General features: G+C 37.4%; 3 protein-coding genes across 8 annotated transcripts; all 3 read left to right on the plus strand.

Moving 5' to 3' along the window:
* Window positions 1–1,570: 1,570 nt before the first annotated feature.
* LOC113171568 (chemokine XC receptor 1-like) lies at window positions 1,571–4,140 on the plus strand. Of its 5 annotated transcripts, none has more exons than XM_026374022.1 (2): window positions 1,571–1,590; window positions 2,572–4,140. In XM_026374022.1, exon 2 carries the CDS (start codon window positions 2,576–2,578, stop codon window positions 3,608–3,610), a length of 1,035 nt encoding a protein of 344 aa, XP_026229807.1. In that variant the 5' UTR covers window positions 1,571–1,590; window positions 2,572–2,575; the 3' UTR covers window positions 3,611–4,140. The 5 variants fall into 5 exon arrangements, with proteins under 5 accessions (XP_026229807.1, XP_026229805.1, XP_026229803.1 ...); XM_026374020.1 differs by having other exon boundaries at window positions 1,572–1,596; XM_026374018.1 differs by having other exon boundaries at window positions 1,575–1,596; window positions 2,569–4,140.
* Window positions 4,141–4,497: 357 nt separating this feature from the next.
* Window positions 4,498–7,722, plus strand: LOC113171569 (chemokine XC receptor 1-like). 2 transcript variants are annotated; one of them, XM_026374023.2, is made up of 2 exons: window positions 4,498–4,564; window positions 4,705–7,722. In XM_026374023.2, exon 2 carries the CDS (start codon window positions 4,715–4,717, stop codon window positions 5,747–5,749), a length of 1,035 nt encoding a protein of 344 aa, XP_026229808.1. In that variant the 5' UTR covers window positions 4,498–4,564; window positions 4,705–4,714; the 3' UTR covers window positions 5,750–7,722. The 2 variants fall into 2 exon arrangements, with proteins under 2 accessions (XP_026229808.1, XP_026229809.1); XM_026374024.2 differs by having other exon boundaries at window positions 4,498–4,543.
* Window positions 7,723–9,381: 1,659 nt separating this feature from the next.
* On the plus strand, window positions 9,382–10,981 carry LOC113171564 (chemokine XC receptor 1-like). Its single transcript, XM_026374013.1, has 2 exons — window positions 9,382–9,414; window positions 9,592–10,981. Exon 2 carries the CDS (start codon window positions 9,602–9,604, stop codon window positions 10,631–10,633), a length of 1,032 nt encoding a protein of 343 aa, XP_026229798.1. The 5' UTR covers window positions 9,382–9,414; window positions 9,592–9,601; the 3' UTR covers window positions 10,634–10,981.
* The last annotated feature ends 6,032 nt before the right edge of the window (window positions 10,982–17,013 follow it).

Here is a 17,013-nt window from a genome sequence, read left to right on the forward strand (position 1 = left end):
TAGTGTGTCACTGTAGTACCGTGTTGTATAGTCTAATGGCTGTGGGGAGGAATGACCTGCGGTAGCGCTCCTTCTTGCACTGTGGGTGTAACAGTCTTGTGCTGAAGGAGCTGGTCAGAGCCTCTACAGTTTAGTGCAGGATTTGGGAGGGGTTATCCATGATGGATGTTAGTTTAGCCAACATCATCCTGTCCGCCACCTCCTCGATGGACTCCAGTGTGCAGCACAGGACAGAGCCGGCTTTCTTAACCAGCTTGTTAAGTCTTTTCCTGTCTCTGCCTGTACTGCCCCCTGCCCAGCACATAACTCCATAAAGGACTACTGAGGCCACCACAGTGTCATAAAAGTCTTTATTAGCTGTCTGCACACACCAAAAGACCTCAGTCTCCTCAGCAGGTGAAGGCGACTCTGGCGCTTCTTGTACAGAGCGTCCGAGTTGTTAGACCAGTCCAGTTTATTGTTAAGGTGAAAACCCAGGTATTTAAATGTGTCCACAGTCTCAATGTCTGAGCCTTGGATGTTCACCAGTGTGTGTGGTGGAGGGGACCTCTTGAAGTAAAGAACTAGCTCTTTTGTTTTGCTGGTGTTTAGGATAAGGTGGTTATTTTCACACCAGCCCACAAAGTCAGAGATGACCCCCCTGTACTCCTGCTCGTCCCCCCCCGAATACACAGCCGACAATGGCACTGTCTGAGAACTTCTGTAGGCGACAGTGGTGAGAGTTGTATTTAAAGTTTGATGTGTACAGTGTGAAAAGAAAATGGGAGAGCACAGTCCCTTGAGGTGCCCCCGTGCTGCAGACTACCACATCACACACACAGTCACGCAGCCTCACAAACTGTGGTTAAGGTGACAGGTCTGAAGTAGTTCGGCTCCTTAGGACGAGGTACTTTAAGAACTGGAACCGGGCAGGAAGTCCTCCAGAGTACTGGAACTTTCGCCAGGCTGAGGTTCATGTTAAATATGGACAGGACCACCTCACAGAGCTGGTCTGCACACTCCCTGAGGAGCCTGGAGCTGATGTTATCAGGGCCTGTTGCCTCCCTGGCCTTTGTCCTCCTTAACTCCTTCCTAACCTGGTTCAGAGTGAGACAGAGGGGGGTGGGCGGTGGCTGGTCTGGATCTGTGGGTTGTTGGGGGGTCCCTGCAGTTGCGGTCGGAAGAAGGGCAGAGTGGACTGCTTGGTGCTGAGATGTGAACAGCTGCAGCTGGGAGGAGACGCCTGGACTGGAAAGGTGTAAAGAGGGGGCTGTGTGAATGGAGACTGGGGGCTGGGCAGAATGAAATCTGTTAAAGAACAGGTTCAGTTAAATTGCCGAGGCTTGGTCACCTGTGACCTGGCGACCATTTCCAGACTCACCATGGTCTGAGATGTGTTTTAGACCTCTCCACACATCACGGACGTTGTTCTGTTTCAGGCAATGCTCCAACTTCTTCCTGTAGCAACCGATTCTACGATTGGCTCCAACTAATACTCTACCTATCGAACCACAATCCCACGTGTTACTTTCTGTTCACCTTTCTGTTGAATATTTAAGGAACAATTATACTGAATACACACACTCTTGTGTGTGCACAGCTTTTCTGCAGGTAAACGTATGTTTCAACATTTCTCAGTTATTTGAGGTTTCTTACAAGGTTTAATATTGAAGGTAAAGTTTACAGTGCTTTGTAATTATATAAACAATCTGATTATGTTTTGTAGATGATTGTTGATATGCTTGTAAGCTAAAAATAATCAAAGTGACCACATTTATTCAGAGATTCCACATTTTAAGAGTTAAATGGAAAAACTGCTGATGACTATGAGTACATTTATTGTGTTAATCCTGCACTGTTCATCCATTATTTTCAGCAAACCCTTTAAATTAAAGCTGACAGGTGTTGATGACAGTTCTTGGCTCATAAACTTGATTTGCTAGGCTTTTGTAAGCCAGATGTTTAAGTATATATAGATCTGAAAGTGCACTAAATTTAAGTGATAAAGTGTGTTTTTTGTGAATCTACTAAATTTCTATTCTATTTCTATTCTATTTTTTATTTCGTTTTTTGTACTTGTGACTTCATGTTACTGCCCACACCTCCATTCTCATATGCTACTGATTTTAAATAATCTACAACTGAATCAAGCATACTCCATGTGAAAAGATAAAAATAATTTTTATAAAATGTTTTTATATTTTTATTTTCCTTACACATCAGTTACACATTGTTGACCTTTGACCCAGGTAACACATTAAGCCGATGAAATCACTGTAGCTATCACAGCTATCACTGGTTTTATAACATCGTCATTTTACTTATGTAAAGGAAAATATCACAGTAAATAAACTCTGTCAATTAGTCTTTAGTTTAAAAGCATTTTAAATATATTTATTTTTAGTTTATTTTTAGTTATTAGCTAGTTTGCTTAACTATGACATATGATAAAATACATTGGTTGTGTTCAAACTTGGTTGGATTTAAGAAACAGGATCAGGGTTTACAGTCTAATCACTTCATCCTTTATTGTATCATTAATTATGCTTAAGTGACTAATTTGATTGTTTTTTCTTTCTCTTCTTGCTGAAGCAAAATGGCTACAACTGAAGACTATATGAATTCTACAGACGAATATAATTATGATTACGAAGACGAAATGTGCAACAAAACAAGTGTCATGCAGTTTGGCGCGATCTTCACTCCAGTGTTTTTCTCTTTTGTGGTTATCTTCAGTCTGTTTGGCAACATTCTGGTCATTGTGATTCTGGCAAAGTATGAGAATCTCCGATGCATCACCAACGCTTTCATCCTGAACCTGGCTGTATCAGATCTCTTCTTCACTGCAGGTCTGCCTTTCTGGGCTTACTACCACATGTACGGATGGACTTTAGGGGAGGTGGCATGCAAAACAATCAACTTTGTCTTCTATACTGGCTTCTACAGCAGTGGTATCCTCCTCATCCTGATGACTGCTCATCGTTATATGGCTGTCATGCGTCCTCTGTCTGACATTGTGTCAGCCACAGGCTTGTCCAGTGTCGTAGCTTCTGTCATCATCTGGGCATTTAGTATCTTGGTTGCCAGTCCAGCCTTTGTCTTTACCGTCCAGGAAGAGAATCACTGTACATACAAAAGTTCCTTCTGGACCTTGTGGGGAATCTACCAGCAAAATGTTCTCTTTGTTGTGAGTTCAGTGGTTTTCACTTTTTGCTACTCTCAAATCATCTGTAGGTTGCTGCTGCGTTCTAGCACTCAAAAAAGAAAAAGTAGAACTTTAAAACTAATTTTTACTCTCATGGTTGTCTTCTTCGTTGGCTGGGCACCTTACAACATAGTCATGTTTCTACAGTCATTTTCTTATTTTCCACAAGAGGCTGCTTCCGGAGAGACTTTAAAAGCAGCTTGTGATTCATCCAAATTACTGGATTATGCTTTGTACATTAGTCGTTTTTTTGCCTTTTCACACTGCTGCCTTAACCCTGTGTTTTATGTGTTTGTGGGGGTTAAATACAAAAACCACTTAAAGAAACTGCTTAAGAGCTGGGGCCGCAACAATAACAGCATAGGCAATAGACATAGTCGGCTTACAATAATTTCACTAACAAGTGGGGAAGATGTCTCGACGTAGTTGATTTGGACAGCAGAAGTGAAACCATGACTTCAGAAGTAAGAAAGCCCCATTTAAAATGTATAATGCTCATAAAAAGTATTTACTCCTCCTGAACATTTTATCCTTTTATTGTTTATTTACAATGTTAAATCGTGTTGTAATTTGGTTTTTGTATAAAAAAGTATCAAAGTGAAACAAATCTCTTTTGTTGTTTTAATGAATGTCCTTTCTAGCTTATGTCAGCACGATAGGAGGAGCTTGAAAATGCTGTTTACACAATTTACTGTGCATAGTTTAAATTTATCCATATTTGCAGAGCTACCTAAAAAGTGCAAATAAAAAGTATAGACCACTTCAAAAATTCTTGCTTGCCTATAGAAGTGCCAATATTCGATTATAGGATTACAGTCTTAGATATTTTACCTCCAGCTTGTCTACATTTCTAGTAAATCATTTTCACCAGACTTACATGGCAACTGCAGCAGTTTATTCACCATGTATGAAAATGTCAGGCTGTTCAAATAAAAGGAACAACGACTGCAATTTCATATTATATTCAAGTGTGGTCATCTGTACATAATGTAACTGTATGTGATTGACTTTGATCAACTTTTTTTTTATGCATACTTTTTTCACATTTATTTTCAGTGGTTTGATCATGTTGTGATTGATTGTGAGTTTTTTTTAATAATTTTATAATACAAAATCTCCATGTTTTTCAATAAAATGAATAATTATGCAGTTAAAATTAACTGAGTGTCACTCCTGCCTGTTTAATAAAAAAAAAAAAAAAACTTAATTAAAAAGAATTTAGAGTACCGTATAACTGGAATATTGATGCAGCACATGACGAATAAGTAAGAAATGAAAAGAGGAAGTCTTAGTTCACTTTTGCATATGTCAGTGTTGTTCAGTTCAGTTCTCCAGAAGACGTGCCAGTTAATCTTCGGGGTAAGTTGCTCAGAATTTACTGTAAGTGCCCTCCAGATTTTGTTCATAATTATTTCCTGTGTTTTAAAGATTCTGTTTTAAATTTTTAAAGTCACACACACATAGAGACCTACTTGATTTTTACATTCAGCCAAGTTTAGCTTTGTTCTTGTGTTTCCTAGAAAATCTACAATGGCAGACAACATCACCATGAGCAACGCAGATGTGACTGACAGTTTGATATTTTTATGTGATGAGATATTTGACTTTACAACCATCAGTGGCGTCTTCTTCATTTTGATCTTCATCTTCAGTGTCACCGGCAATGGTCTCCTCTTATGTGTTCTTGTCCTTTATGAGAACCTGAAAAATGCCACAAATCTATTTGTCCTGAACATGGCCTGCTCTGATTTGATCTTCACAATCACACTTCCGTTCTGGGCTGTGAGTTACCTGCACCAATGGGTCTTTGGGGACTTTGTCTGCAAATTCATGACTGCGTCATACTATGTTGGTTTGTACAGCAGCATCATTCTACTTACTGCCCTGACTGTGGATCGTTTCATAACAGTGGTGATGCACAAGTTTCCTAACCGTGTCAGGAGGCAGTGGTTTGCAATAGGAGCCTGTGTAGCTGCTTGGATCATCAGCATCTCAGCATCTGTGAGTAATGCTGTAAACGTAAAAGTGGAAAATACCTGGAACGACATCCCCATATGTATGGATGAGAGCCCTCATGTCAAGCTGGGATATTATCTCCAGGTGTCACTGCTCTTCTTCCACCCTTTTGCCATCATTGTGTTTTGCTATTCTGCCATCCTGAAGATATTTTTTCAGTATTCAAACAGGAAAAGGCACAGGACGACTGTAGTGATGGTTTTATGTATTGTTGCAGCCTTCTTCATCTGCTGGGGACCATACAATATGATGATTTTCACTGCGACATGGTATGAACCCATAGGCTGTAAAGCACAAGAACGTTTTGAGATGGCCTTCAGTATTTGTCAAATACTTGCTTATTCTCACTGCTGTATGAACCCTCTTCTATATATGCTCTCGCAAAAACTGCGACGACATCTGTTGCATCTTTTAACTTCCAAGACTAACAGGAACGGAGGCAACCCCAGTGTCATTTCAACTTTTCAGAATTTGAGTTTGATAGGACAAAACTCTACTGTCATGTCGGAAATGCATTCCAAATTATGTCAAACATTAGCCCATGTGTAGCACAGTTTGTTTTTATTTTTCTTTGCATATGTCCTTATATATAGAGCAAAAACATAACAAACATTTAGCCTACAATAACGTGTGGGAAGGCTTTCACTGCTTCACCTTCTTATGAATGTACATTTCTGTGCTGTGCTATTATATTTAGTTGGAATTCAATGATCTGCTTCGCTTCTGATGACATCAGACATTTCATAATAGGCTGGACTTTAAATGTTGCTGTGCAAATTGGCAGCATTTCAATGACTAAATAAGTCAAAAAATAATACATTTGCTGAAAAAATAAGTGAGCACTTGGAGTGACACTGAGTGAATGCCCAAGGAAAGGGATATTAGAGAAGTCTGCCTTTTGTCTTGTCGCTGTGTGCTGCCTCCTTATCACCATGAGCATGCCTCAAAACATGTTCCACTTGTTGGGCCTTCTGAGGGACCAAGCTTGAAAAACTACATCTCACATCTTGCTTTTGCAACTCACATGTTCTGCTCTTTGCTTGACTGTGATGCTGCCTTTCAAGCCTACAATACTGGGAATAGTCGGTCTGAATCTATGGGAAGTGGGCCCACGGAGTCCTACAGGGGGCTTATGAACTGTGGCAGAAAAGCTTTGTGATGATCCTCACTGCCGAAACGCTGTATCGTTATGTTGCCACGGTCATGTCTGTTTGCACAAGCCTGCAAAAAAAAATAAAAAAATAGAAAAAGAAAAAAGAAAATCTGTGCCTTCATGGCTAACGTTGTGGCATGGCTGCTCTGTGCTGTTCTAAGCATTAAGCTTTTGCTGAATTAGCAATGTCGCAGATGATGGTGATGGTGGTAGCAGTGTGTCACCATGTGTCACCATTTGTCACCACATGTCATTTTCTATAATGCATTTTGACTACTACAAGTAGTTTGGCTTTGTCTTTCTGATTCCCTTTGTGAATAACTAACAGAAAGACTTCAATTCATCATTAATTTTAGGGGTAACTGTCGACTTTCTATTTGTGTGTCACTATCCAATATAATACATGCCCTAATGTTGTTTAGTGTTCCTAAAAACATGGAGCACAATGCAATGTTTAAACCTCTAAATGCCATGTAACTGTTAATTCTAAATGACATGTATGTGGGACAGTGTGTCATTTCTATACGTGTAAATATTTTTTTGTAAGAACATTTTAAGTTACTCATCCATGTCCATACTTAATGGCTACATGTAATCATAATTTCTCTATCACAACTTCAACTTCTGTAAGAAAATGTTTAATGTTTATTAAAGTATCCATGTTTAGAGTTTAAGTATTTTAAGTGGAACTAATGTAAAAGCGCTTAAGCTGCTTACTTTACATAGCCTGTTTGTATATTCAAATAATGTTTCTTTTGGTGTGAATCAGAGAAGGATTTTGAGGAACTATGTGTTTTAGAAAAGAAAAAAAAAAGAAAAAACGGTATGTTAAACAAGCCATAGCTTCTCAAAAGTATATAACAGATATTCAAAAATACAAACAGAGAAAAAACTATATATACCGAATATATATATAGTATATATTCAGACTAATTTAATGTGTGTTTCCTTGGAAAACAATAAAATATCGAAGTGATCCCAAACTGCTCAAATGTTTGGGATCACTTCGATATTTATTGTTTTCCACAGAAACACACATTAAATTAGTCTGAACAGGAAATAAAGCAAAGGAGGTGACATGCTGAAATTGTCAGAGTTAGAAATAATGATTTCTATGGAAATGATGAATATGCTCTTTAAACTTCTCCTTAATCAAAAAAAAAAAAAAAAAAAAAAGACCTTTTCGCAGGAATTACAGCCTGGCAGACCTTAGGCATTCTAGCTGTCCATTTTGATAACGTTTCTTCTTCAATGTCCCTTCCACTCTGTACAAATCTCCTATTTTTCCTCCTTTAGAGCACCCCCAGACCATCATGCTGCCTCCACCATGCTTGAATAAAGGTATTAAGCACTGTTCTTGCATCTTGTCATTTGTTCTGTCTCACAAATGTTATTTTGTTTGATCCAAAGACCTCATCTTGGACTCATCTGTAGACTACACCTTCTTCCAGTCCTCCAGCGTCCAATGTCTGTGCTCTTTTACCCATTTTAGTCTTTTGTTTTTATTTGCCAGTCTGAGGTACGATTTTTTTCTTGGCACGTCCGCCATGAAGTCCAGCATCCTGAATTCTCCTCTTCACTGTTGATGCCGACACTGGTGTTGGACATTTACTATTTAGTGCAGCTGGTAGTTGAGGAGCTGTGAGGCGTCTTTTGTCCTCAACTACACGTCTGACCATTTCTAATTGTCAGATATTTGTCTTCTTGCAGTTGTGCATCAGGGCCTCCCTCTCCTTTTGCTGTCCCTGTTAGAGCCAGTTTGTGCTGTTCTATGAAGAGATCGATTAACAGCAAGAAATGAAATTTGAAGTTTTCTTACAATGTATAGCATTGAGTAGTCTTCCCTTCTAAGGACAACAAATGATTGATGGGTCTCTTGAATATGGCTGCCATCTTGAATCAGCAGCCATACTAAGAGATTAATGCAGAGAACTAACCATTTCTAATAATAGGTCTCTATGCAAAATGTAGGTAATTCTTTAAAAATCATCTGATTAATTTGTGAAATGAAAAAATTGTTTTTGAATTGCATAAAAATGTTTTTATCTTTGGAAAACAAAGACATTTGCTAGTGATCCCAAACCTTTAAGCGATAGTGTATACATACTGGTGAAACATACAATTGAGTGCAATATCTATATTAACCTCTTCAGAGCTGACCTCTAATTTGATAGGCATTTTTTATTTCTCTTTGCTATTTGGGCTTTTTGGAACCTAAGTATAAAAACTAAGCATCATCTTTTCACAAACAGGAAGACAACAGGTAGACATCTTATGCCTACAACAACTGATATAGGACCCGAGCTTGAAGGAAGGAGCGAGTGTGGAATTATATATACACACAGTATATGAATTTGGTTTTAACATGAAATCTCTATCTCTATCATATCAAGTGAGTGTGGAAGCCATTTAAAACACTCTGGTTGCCCAGAGATGTGAACGGAAGTGTCTGTCTCTGTATGTCGACCCTTTAATAGACTGACAACCTGGAATAGGAAAAGTGGTTAGAATAATGAACTACATATATGACTAAGTGATGAAAAAAAGAAAGTGCACACCATTTTGGCCATTAGGCAGACACACTCATATACCACATGCCATATTTGGTGAATACATGTATAACAAACTGAGGCTGTTCAAATGAAGTGACTGCTGAGTTTATAGACATCTTTGATAGCAGTAACATGTACAGGACAGTTAAATGTCAATCTCTTTTTTCTGATTTTCACTTTCATTTTTAATATGAATGCAAAAAGAAAATGAATTTATGTGGTATTGTGTTTATTTTCACTTTAAATTAGCATTAAAATAATTATGTCCATATTTTACAATAACATTTGTAATTACACAATTTAAATTCCTGACTATTTCACTGCTTCAGTATTGTTTCAAATTAATGTTACAACAGCACGTTTGCATGAATTCAGTTACAGTATAACTGGAATACTGCTGCAACATGACTGACTAAGTGTGAAACAAAAAGGGGAAGTCTTAGTTCACTTTTGAATATCTCAACATTTCCTTTGCTGTTCATTACAAGACGTGCCAGCTGATCATCAGGGTAAGTTGTTCAGGATTTACTGTAACTGCTCTCCAGATTTTGTTTGTAATTACTCCCTGTATTTTAAAGAATATGAGACATAGCTTTTTTCAAGTAAAAAACTGCTTTATTATTATAGAGATCTACTCACTCCTAATTACATTCAGCCAAGTTAAGTTTTGTTCTCATGTTTCCTAGAAAATCTACAATGGCAGACAACATCACAACGAACAACACAGATGTGACTGACAGTTTAATATTTTTATGTGATGAGATATTTGACTTTACAACCATCAGTGGCGTCTTCTTCATTTTGATCTTCATCTTCAGTGTCACCGGCAATGGTCTCCTCTTATGTGTTCTTGTCCTTTATGAGAACCTGAAAAATGTCACAAATCTATTTGTCCTGAACGTGGCCTGCTCTGATTTGATCTTCACAATCACACTTCCGTTCTGGGCTGTGAGTTACCTGCACCAATGGGTCTTTGGGGACTTTGTCTGCAAATTCATGACTGCGTCATACTATGTTGGTTTGTACAGCAGCATCATTCTACTTACTGCCCTGACTGTGGATCGTTTCATAACAGTGGTGATGCACAAGTTTCCTAACCGTGTCAGGAGGCAGTGGTTTGCAATAGGAGCCTGTGTAGCTGCTTGGATCATCAGCATCTCAGCATCTGTGAGTAATGCTATATACGCAGTGGAAACTACCTGGAACGACATCCCCATATGTATTGATGAGAGCGCTCATGTCAAGCTGGGATATTATCTCCAGGTGTCACTGCTCTTCTTCCTCCCTTTTGCCATCATTGTGTTCTGTTATTCTGCCATCCTGAAGAGAGTTTTGCGCTCTCCAAACAGGAAAAGGCACAGGGCGACTGTAGTGGTGGTTTTATGTATTGTTGCAGCCTTCTTCATCTGCTGGGGACCATACAATATGATGATTATCACTGACACATGGTATGAACCCATAGGATGTAAAGCACAAGAACGTTTTGAGATGGCCTTCAGTATTTGTCAAATACTTGCTTATTCTCACTGCTGTATGAACCCTCTTCTATATATGCTCTCGCAAAAACTGCGAAAACATCTGTTGTATTTTTTAACTTGCAAGAATATAGACGAATGGAGAAACAACAGGAAGAGAGGAAGCCCCAGTGGCACTTCAGTTTTCCACAATGTGAGTGTGATAGCACAAAACTCTGCTGTCATGTTGGAAATGCACTCTGAGAAAAAATGATCCAGGGTGAAAAAGCTCTTAAATTTAACATGGTTTGTATCTATTTATTTTTACCTATGTTTTGCACATGTCCTTCATATATTTTACATACATTTTAAAGTTTATAAATAATGTACATTAGTAAATAGGTGAATAATAATGTATGGGATGCTGTTTCTCTTCTGTACCTTCTTTTGAATGTACATTTCTTTGCTGTTCATGTAAAATATTTTAATTAAAACTGAGTTAGATGCCAGTCAGCTGTTTTCACTTCTCCTTTTCAACTGAAAATGATGCCTTAGTACAATGGACTGGATTTTAAATGTTGCTGTGCAAGTATTTTACAATTCAATACAATATTTATTTGTATAATTATACAGAAATGATCCAAAAACAATTAAAAATAAATAATTTTAAACAATTGCTCAAAATAAAGTGTGAATGATAAAGAAATGAGGACACAAGATAAATATGCTGAGTAGATTTTATTTTATTAGAACTTTTTATTAAAATGGACACATTGTCAAAGCAAAAATAAATTACAGAGAATATTATTCTGCACATTTTACTGTATGTCATAAGTCTGTGCATTAACTTATTGCCACATTTTATGGTATCCGTCACACACAATTTGCTTATTGTTCATTAACACTCTTCATTGACATATGTAAATATACCTCACAATTTAGTCATTAAATATTAACTAGTGCTATGATAAAACTAAATAGTCTTCTATGAACATTTTTCACATATGTTAAGTAGTATTACTTAAATATAACATAAGTATTTACCTCCGGAGTCAAATCAACCAGTAAAAAATGGCCTTTAGCAATAACCACAATGACAGTGTGCACTCCTACACTATATCCTGTGATGACAGTGATGTATCACAAGTTAATTCACTTGGTTAATGATATGCTAATGCTCTGCAACTTTGGCTAAGATACTGATACTGAGTAAACTATTTAGCCAGAAATGCTATTAAGTCCAGCTAACTAACATGCACTGTTTACATTCTTTAAACAAGTTCTACTACTTCTTCTCCTTTGTTTTAGGACTAGTAGTATCATCAACATAATGAACTAAGTAAAATGGTTGAAGTAAATAATCAGAATTTAGATCAAAGATTTAAACAAGATTGTGGGGCTGTTTTTTATGTACAGTACTTCTGTACGCAGTTATATTTTGTAAGGTATTAAATGTTAAACACTGTAAAGTGCCTTGAGATGACCTCTGTTGTGATTTGGCGTCGTGCAAATAAAATTGAATTGAATTAAATTGATTTGGCTTAGTAAAACTTTTAAGGAGAGCAAACATAAATGATGGCCCACACTGTTGGTAAAAGTATTGTAATATTGCATATGAATGTTGATTTTTAAGTTATACATTCATGCAATTAAGTATAATGAAAAACATACACAATGGCAGAAATTACATAAATATAAAACAAAAAACTGATTTCTATCTGATCTTTGGCATCATGAGGTGACTAATGCTTTACCACAGATTCATATTGTGGAGGTCTACAGCGAGTTTCTTTCGCTTCTTGTTGTGGTTTGTGGGACCTTACAAACAGAAGTGTGTGTATGTGAGAAACAAACAGGATGCACCTGAATGCAGTTTGCTACAGCAAAAGCTTTAAATACTTTTATCAATGACAAATTTAGATTTTTATATTTAGAATTTAAATTTTTTTTTTTACTTTGTCTTTATACCATGCTGTCTGTGGATTGGAAAGGTAGGGAAATGCCCAGTAAGTGAAGGTGTCTGAATATGTCCGATGTGAAAGCTACATGTGTAGTCAAACAACAGCTCTGTGCGACTCTTGAAATGTCGCACCCCTTTAGATCACATTGTGGTAACGATTTAAGTGCACTAAACAAATCAACCCACAAGATGGCAACAAAATTTAATGGAAATAAGGCCAGTAATCATTTGTTTGTGTCAATTTAAGATACACATACAAGAGATTTAGGATTATTTTTGCTAAATATAAATGTTATTCTCATTTGCTGATGTCTGGCTTACACAGTGAACTTAAAGATGGTTTTTAAATTTTTGTTTGTTTTACAAAAAAAACAACAACTTAAAACCACATTTTATGTTCTAAATATGTATTATTTATTTATGTATTAAATAATATTTGTAAAACAAGCTTTGTCCGTCACACACAATTTGCTTATTGTTCATTCAAACTATTTATTGACATATATACTGTAAATGTATCTTGCATTTTTGTCACCTAATATAAAAGACTAACATCTTATATAAAATTAAATAGTTCTAGTCTTACATTTACATTTAGTCAAATGACGCTTTTATCCAAAGTGACTTACAAGTAAGAGCACAGTGGGTGGCAGGGATTGTAGACCTGGATGTGGGAGTTCAGGTAGGCAGGTACTGCTGAGTCGACCACTTTGTAGACAAGGGTGAGAGCTCTAAACATAGGACATTTTTCATATATGTCAAGCAGTATTACTTAAATATCACATAGGTGTGGACTGACTTTGTCAATGACACAAAATAAGCAAATTAGCTTTCAGCAGCAGGATCAATAAAACATAACAGACGGTGTGTTTGTGATTAAATCACCCAGTCCAGTATGTCTAACCAAGCAGTGCAGGCGTTTTTCTTCAAAATCATGTATTTAAAAAGTATTTAAAATGCTGCAGTGCTGTGTTTTAAATATTTTAGCTCTGTTACATATCATGTGTTTCTGCCGATGGACCGGAACATGGTTGAGTAGAGCAGCCCTGAAAGCTCCACGGGGGTTCCAGAGAAGAGTGAACAGGGACGGCTCAGCGGACCACTGTAACAGCACTCATATCTGTCTCTGGGGGTAGATTAAGCTTAATTAACTAAACCATCCAGCACGCTTGGATGAATGGATACAAGTCAAGGGCAGAGCAGTCACGGGTGTGCTCACACATTCTCTGGCAGTTAGTGGGAAAGGGTTTTGTGTCAAATATTATTTGCGTGTGTGTGACTATATAATAGCAGCAAGACACTGGATACTGTAGCTGTAATAAAGTTGTGTGCACAGGTCAACAATAATAATGACCTATATTTAGTCTTATAAGGTGGTTTTTATACAGTCAATAAACACAAATGTTAGTGAGCTAGCGAACATTTTAACCTTCATTGTGACTATGAGATGCAGCTTCCTCTGTGTCGTTGTTGAAGTTCTTGATACAACAGTTTCTAACAGATTTAACATTTTTTCAAATCGCTGCAAAGAGTGACCAAACCTCTGTTAGACCTTTTTTGGTGTGAAGCACCAGCTGCTGGGAAAACACCCAAAGTGGCTTTCTTTGTTTTTTTAATGTGTAGAAGAATTAATAACATCAAAAACAGCAGAGACGACTAGAACAAAAAGGCACCCTGCAGAGCTCCAAGAGAAAAGACTGTCTAAGGCATCCCATTTCTTATCTTGAAGTCAGTACATTCACTTTTCCCGGATCATTTTCTTAGCAAATGATGTTGTTGTTCAATCCTGTTTTTAGCCACAAGCCAAACAGCTGTTGTTGTTTTCTTATGTAGGCTCTGTGACTAGCCCTCCCTGGCCCTAACATTCGCTCCATGCTCTTCTTTTCTCCAGGGCAACTCACCCTCCTTTTGTCGCATTGATATCTCCCCTTTAATTCCAGTTATCTGTAACGATAATTACTTCAACCATATGTGAATTTAACGTGCAAATGTGTGTGTACATGTGTGCATTTTGCTAATGAAGTCACAGTGCTTGTTAATCTGGACGGTCAGGGAAATGCATGCAAATCAATTTTAACGTGTCAGGTTTATCATTACAAACAACTGCTTCAGTGAATAAATATAGATTACTTTATCCGTATATGAAATACACTGGCATGTTTGACATTTCACTGATGCAGCTCGTCCTGATCAAATCTGTCACAGAAACAACACGTTCTGAAAAGGCATAAAATCCACAATTTAACGCACACACTTGTGTGCACATAGAGATGTCTTTGCTTTGCTTAATCACAGATCCAGGAAGGTGACATGTTGGAAACCATCATTAAAATTTTAAATTTGATCATCTTAGTTGATAACCCATCTCTCACGGTGCATGTTGACCTGTATTTTGTAACTGTAATATTACATTTCTCCACTAGAGGGACATGGGCACTTGTTTACTGGGCCACGTTATCTGTTACAATGTGAGCCACAAAAAAATGAAGACAGAGATGTACGCTCTTAAAAACATAATTAGTTCTAACAACAGAGCTTTGCTGCTTTTAATGCATTTTCATCTTTTCAACTTTTTTTTTTTTTTTTGGAATACACTTATTTTTAAACAGAAACCACAATAACAAATGCAGTCTGTCTCTGCATATCCCACATTAGATCTCTATATTTTAGGGTCATCCTCATCTACTTACCTGCTGTTGTCAGATAGAAAAACACAGTGATTAACTACCATGGAGACTTAATTAACAAATCAAACATCTGGATATTCAGACTAGGCCTACTGCAAAGGCTTAGCTGCGTCTTGTAAGTGTGGCCATTTGATGTTTCAAACAGTGCGTCCTGATGTTTTTTATGAATTTTTCCCATCTGGCTTGTTTTGTATCCTGACTTTTATCCTGACAGATTCTCTCACTTTGCAACTTTCAGTTTAATGTTGCTGATTTACAAGTATTTTATGTATTAAGACATTTTTTTGGTTACTTTGTGATATTGAGTTAGAACTGGATGATAATTGGTGAAGGATTGTGGCCAAAGCCAAGGACCTGTAGGACATGAATGCAACATGTTACATAAGATGACCACATCTGAAACATGTTAAAAGACTAAGAGAACTAGAAAACGCAGAATTTCCAGTAACAATAATATTAAAATGAAAGTTGTCAACTGGGTACTGCAATTTGTGCTTGCATCACAAGTTCTGTAAATGGACTGAAAAGGAAATGCACTGAAAAGATAAATCCATGACTTGATGTTTGTAAGGCTTGTAAACAATTGGTTTGTAAGCACTAGGTTGATTAATTAATAAATTAACCTGTGTTAAGGTGTAATTTGATTTATTATTTACAGAACATCACACTTGAAAATCCTAATTGTACAACAATCAGTGTTGAAAGAGTGGAAACTTTGTGTGATATGACACAAAATAGCATCAGTAACAATGCTGACCACTGATAAATGAAACCATAATGTCCTGATGCATAATTCAGCTCCAGCTTCATGCTCACCTTACATAATGTAACTGTAATTATACCGGTACTCATCTTAATCATGTGCACTAAAATATATAAATCAATCAAAATACAACATTTTAGCCTGAATTCCCTTTTACCACTTTTCAAGAGCAGGACCAGACATCATCCTTGTGCTAGTTTGTTCTTGCTGATGGAGCCAGGTTTTATATACAGTCTCTGGCAGTCATCCAAAAGTCATAGAACCATAGTTACATTTGTAACTCTTATTTTTGTATCTGCATTTATCATAACATAACATAACATAACATAACATAACATAACATAACATAACATAACATAACATAACATAACATAACATAACATAACATAACATAACATAACATGGAAATCAGATGTCATATTCCTGTCCAGGCCATATCCACACGCCACATAATGTATCTTACAACAAACACATTTTTGTTGAAAGTGCTTTGCAGACATGGCACTGATTCCTCAATGCTCTACCCACTGAGCTAATATCCTACAACCATGCTTTTTGGCTTACCCCACCTTATCCTCAGGCTGCACCAGCTGCCGTCTACCTCCGAACACACTCCACGCCCCTGATATGTTGTCCTCTACCTGCCTTGTCCCTCCTCTTCCTCATTTGTAGGTGTTCTTTCCCCCTTTTTGGCCACAACTTTCTAAAGGTGAACAGAAGTGATTTTCAATAGCACCGTGCATGACTAATGGTGGAAACATGTTAAAATCATCGTAGAAATGTCCTTGGGAAGACAAATGAATTTTCAGCAGAATAATTAACTTAATTAACAAATTTGCATGCATATTCATCAGGGCCATTGAAGTCTTTCCAGCTCAGCTTGATGAACGTTGCTGTGTAATAACCAGCTCATTTACATTCTGCCATCCACTGCCATTTGTGTGGATTACTGAGAAAAGGCAAAGTGTGTGTGTGTGTGTGTGTGTGTGTGTGTGTGTGTACATGACGCTAGGGGTGCATTGTAAGTGCACACACTTCCCTCTTTCATATAACGTGTCAAATAGCAGGCTTGATGCCTTGGTTGACATGCTGGACACCAAGAACACACACACATAAATACACACTAACATACAGTACAGGGGACGTGTGACTGAGAGGGGTCTGACTTTGTGTGTGTGTGTGCTTTACACCCATATCTCCTTGCACCCCCACACTCTCACCCCCCTTCTCTCTAGTGGGCAGTT

Source organism: Anabas testudineus, chromosome 17 (genome assembly GCF_900324465.2).
Source record: "Anabas testudineus chromosome 17, fAnaTes1.2, whole genome shotgun sequence".
Taxonomy (NCBI): domain Eukaryota; kingdom Metazoa; phylum Chordata; class Actinopteri; order Anabantiformes; family Anabantidae; genus Anabas; species Anabas testudineus.

Excerpts from the sequence above, each read along its gene's own strand:
- LOC113171568 (XM_026374022.1), top strand. The coding sequence starts at position 2,576 with ATGGCTACAACTGAAGACTATATGAATTCTACAGACGAATATAATTAT.
- LOC113171569 (XM_026374023.2), top strand. The coding sequence starts at position 4,715 with ATGGCAGACAACATCACCATGAGCAACGCAGATGTGACTGACAGTTTG.
- LOC113171564 (XM_026374013.1), top strand. The coding sequence starts at position 9,602 with ATGGCAGACAACATCACAACGAACAACACAGATGTGACTGACAGTTTA.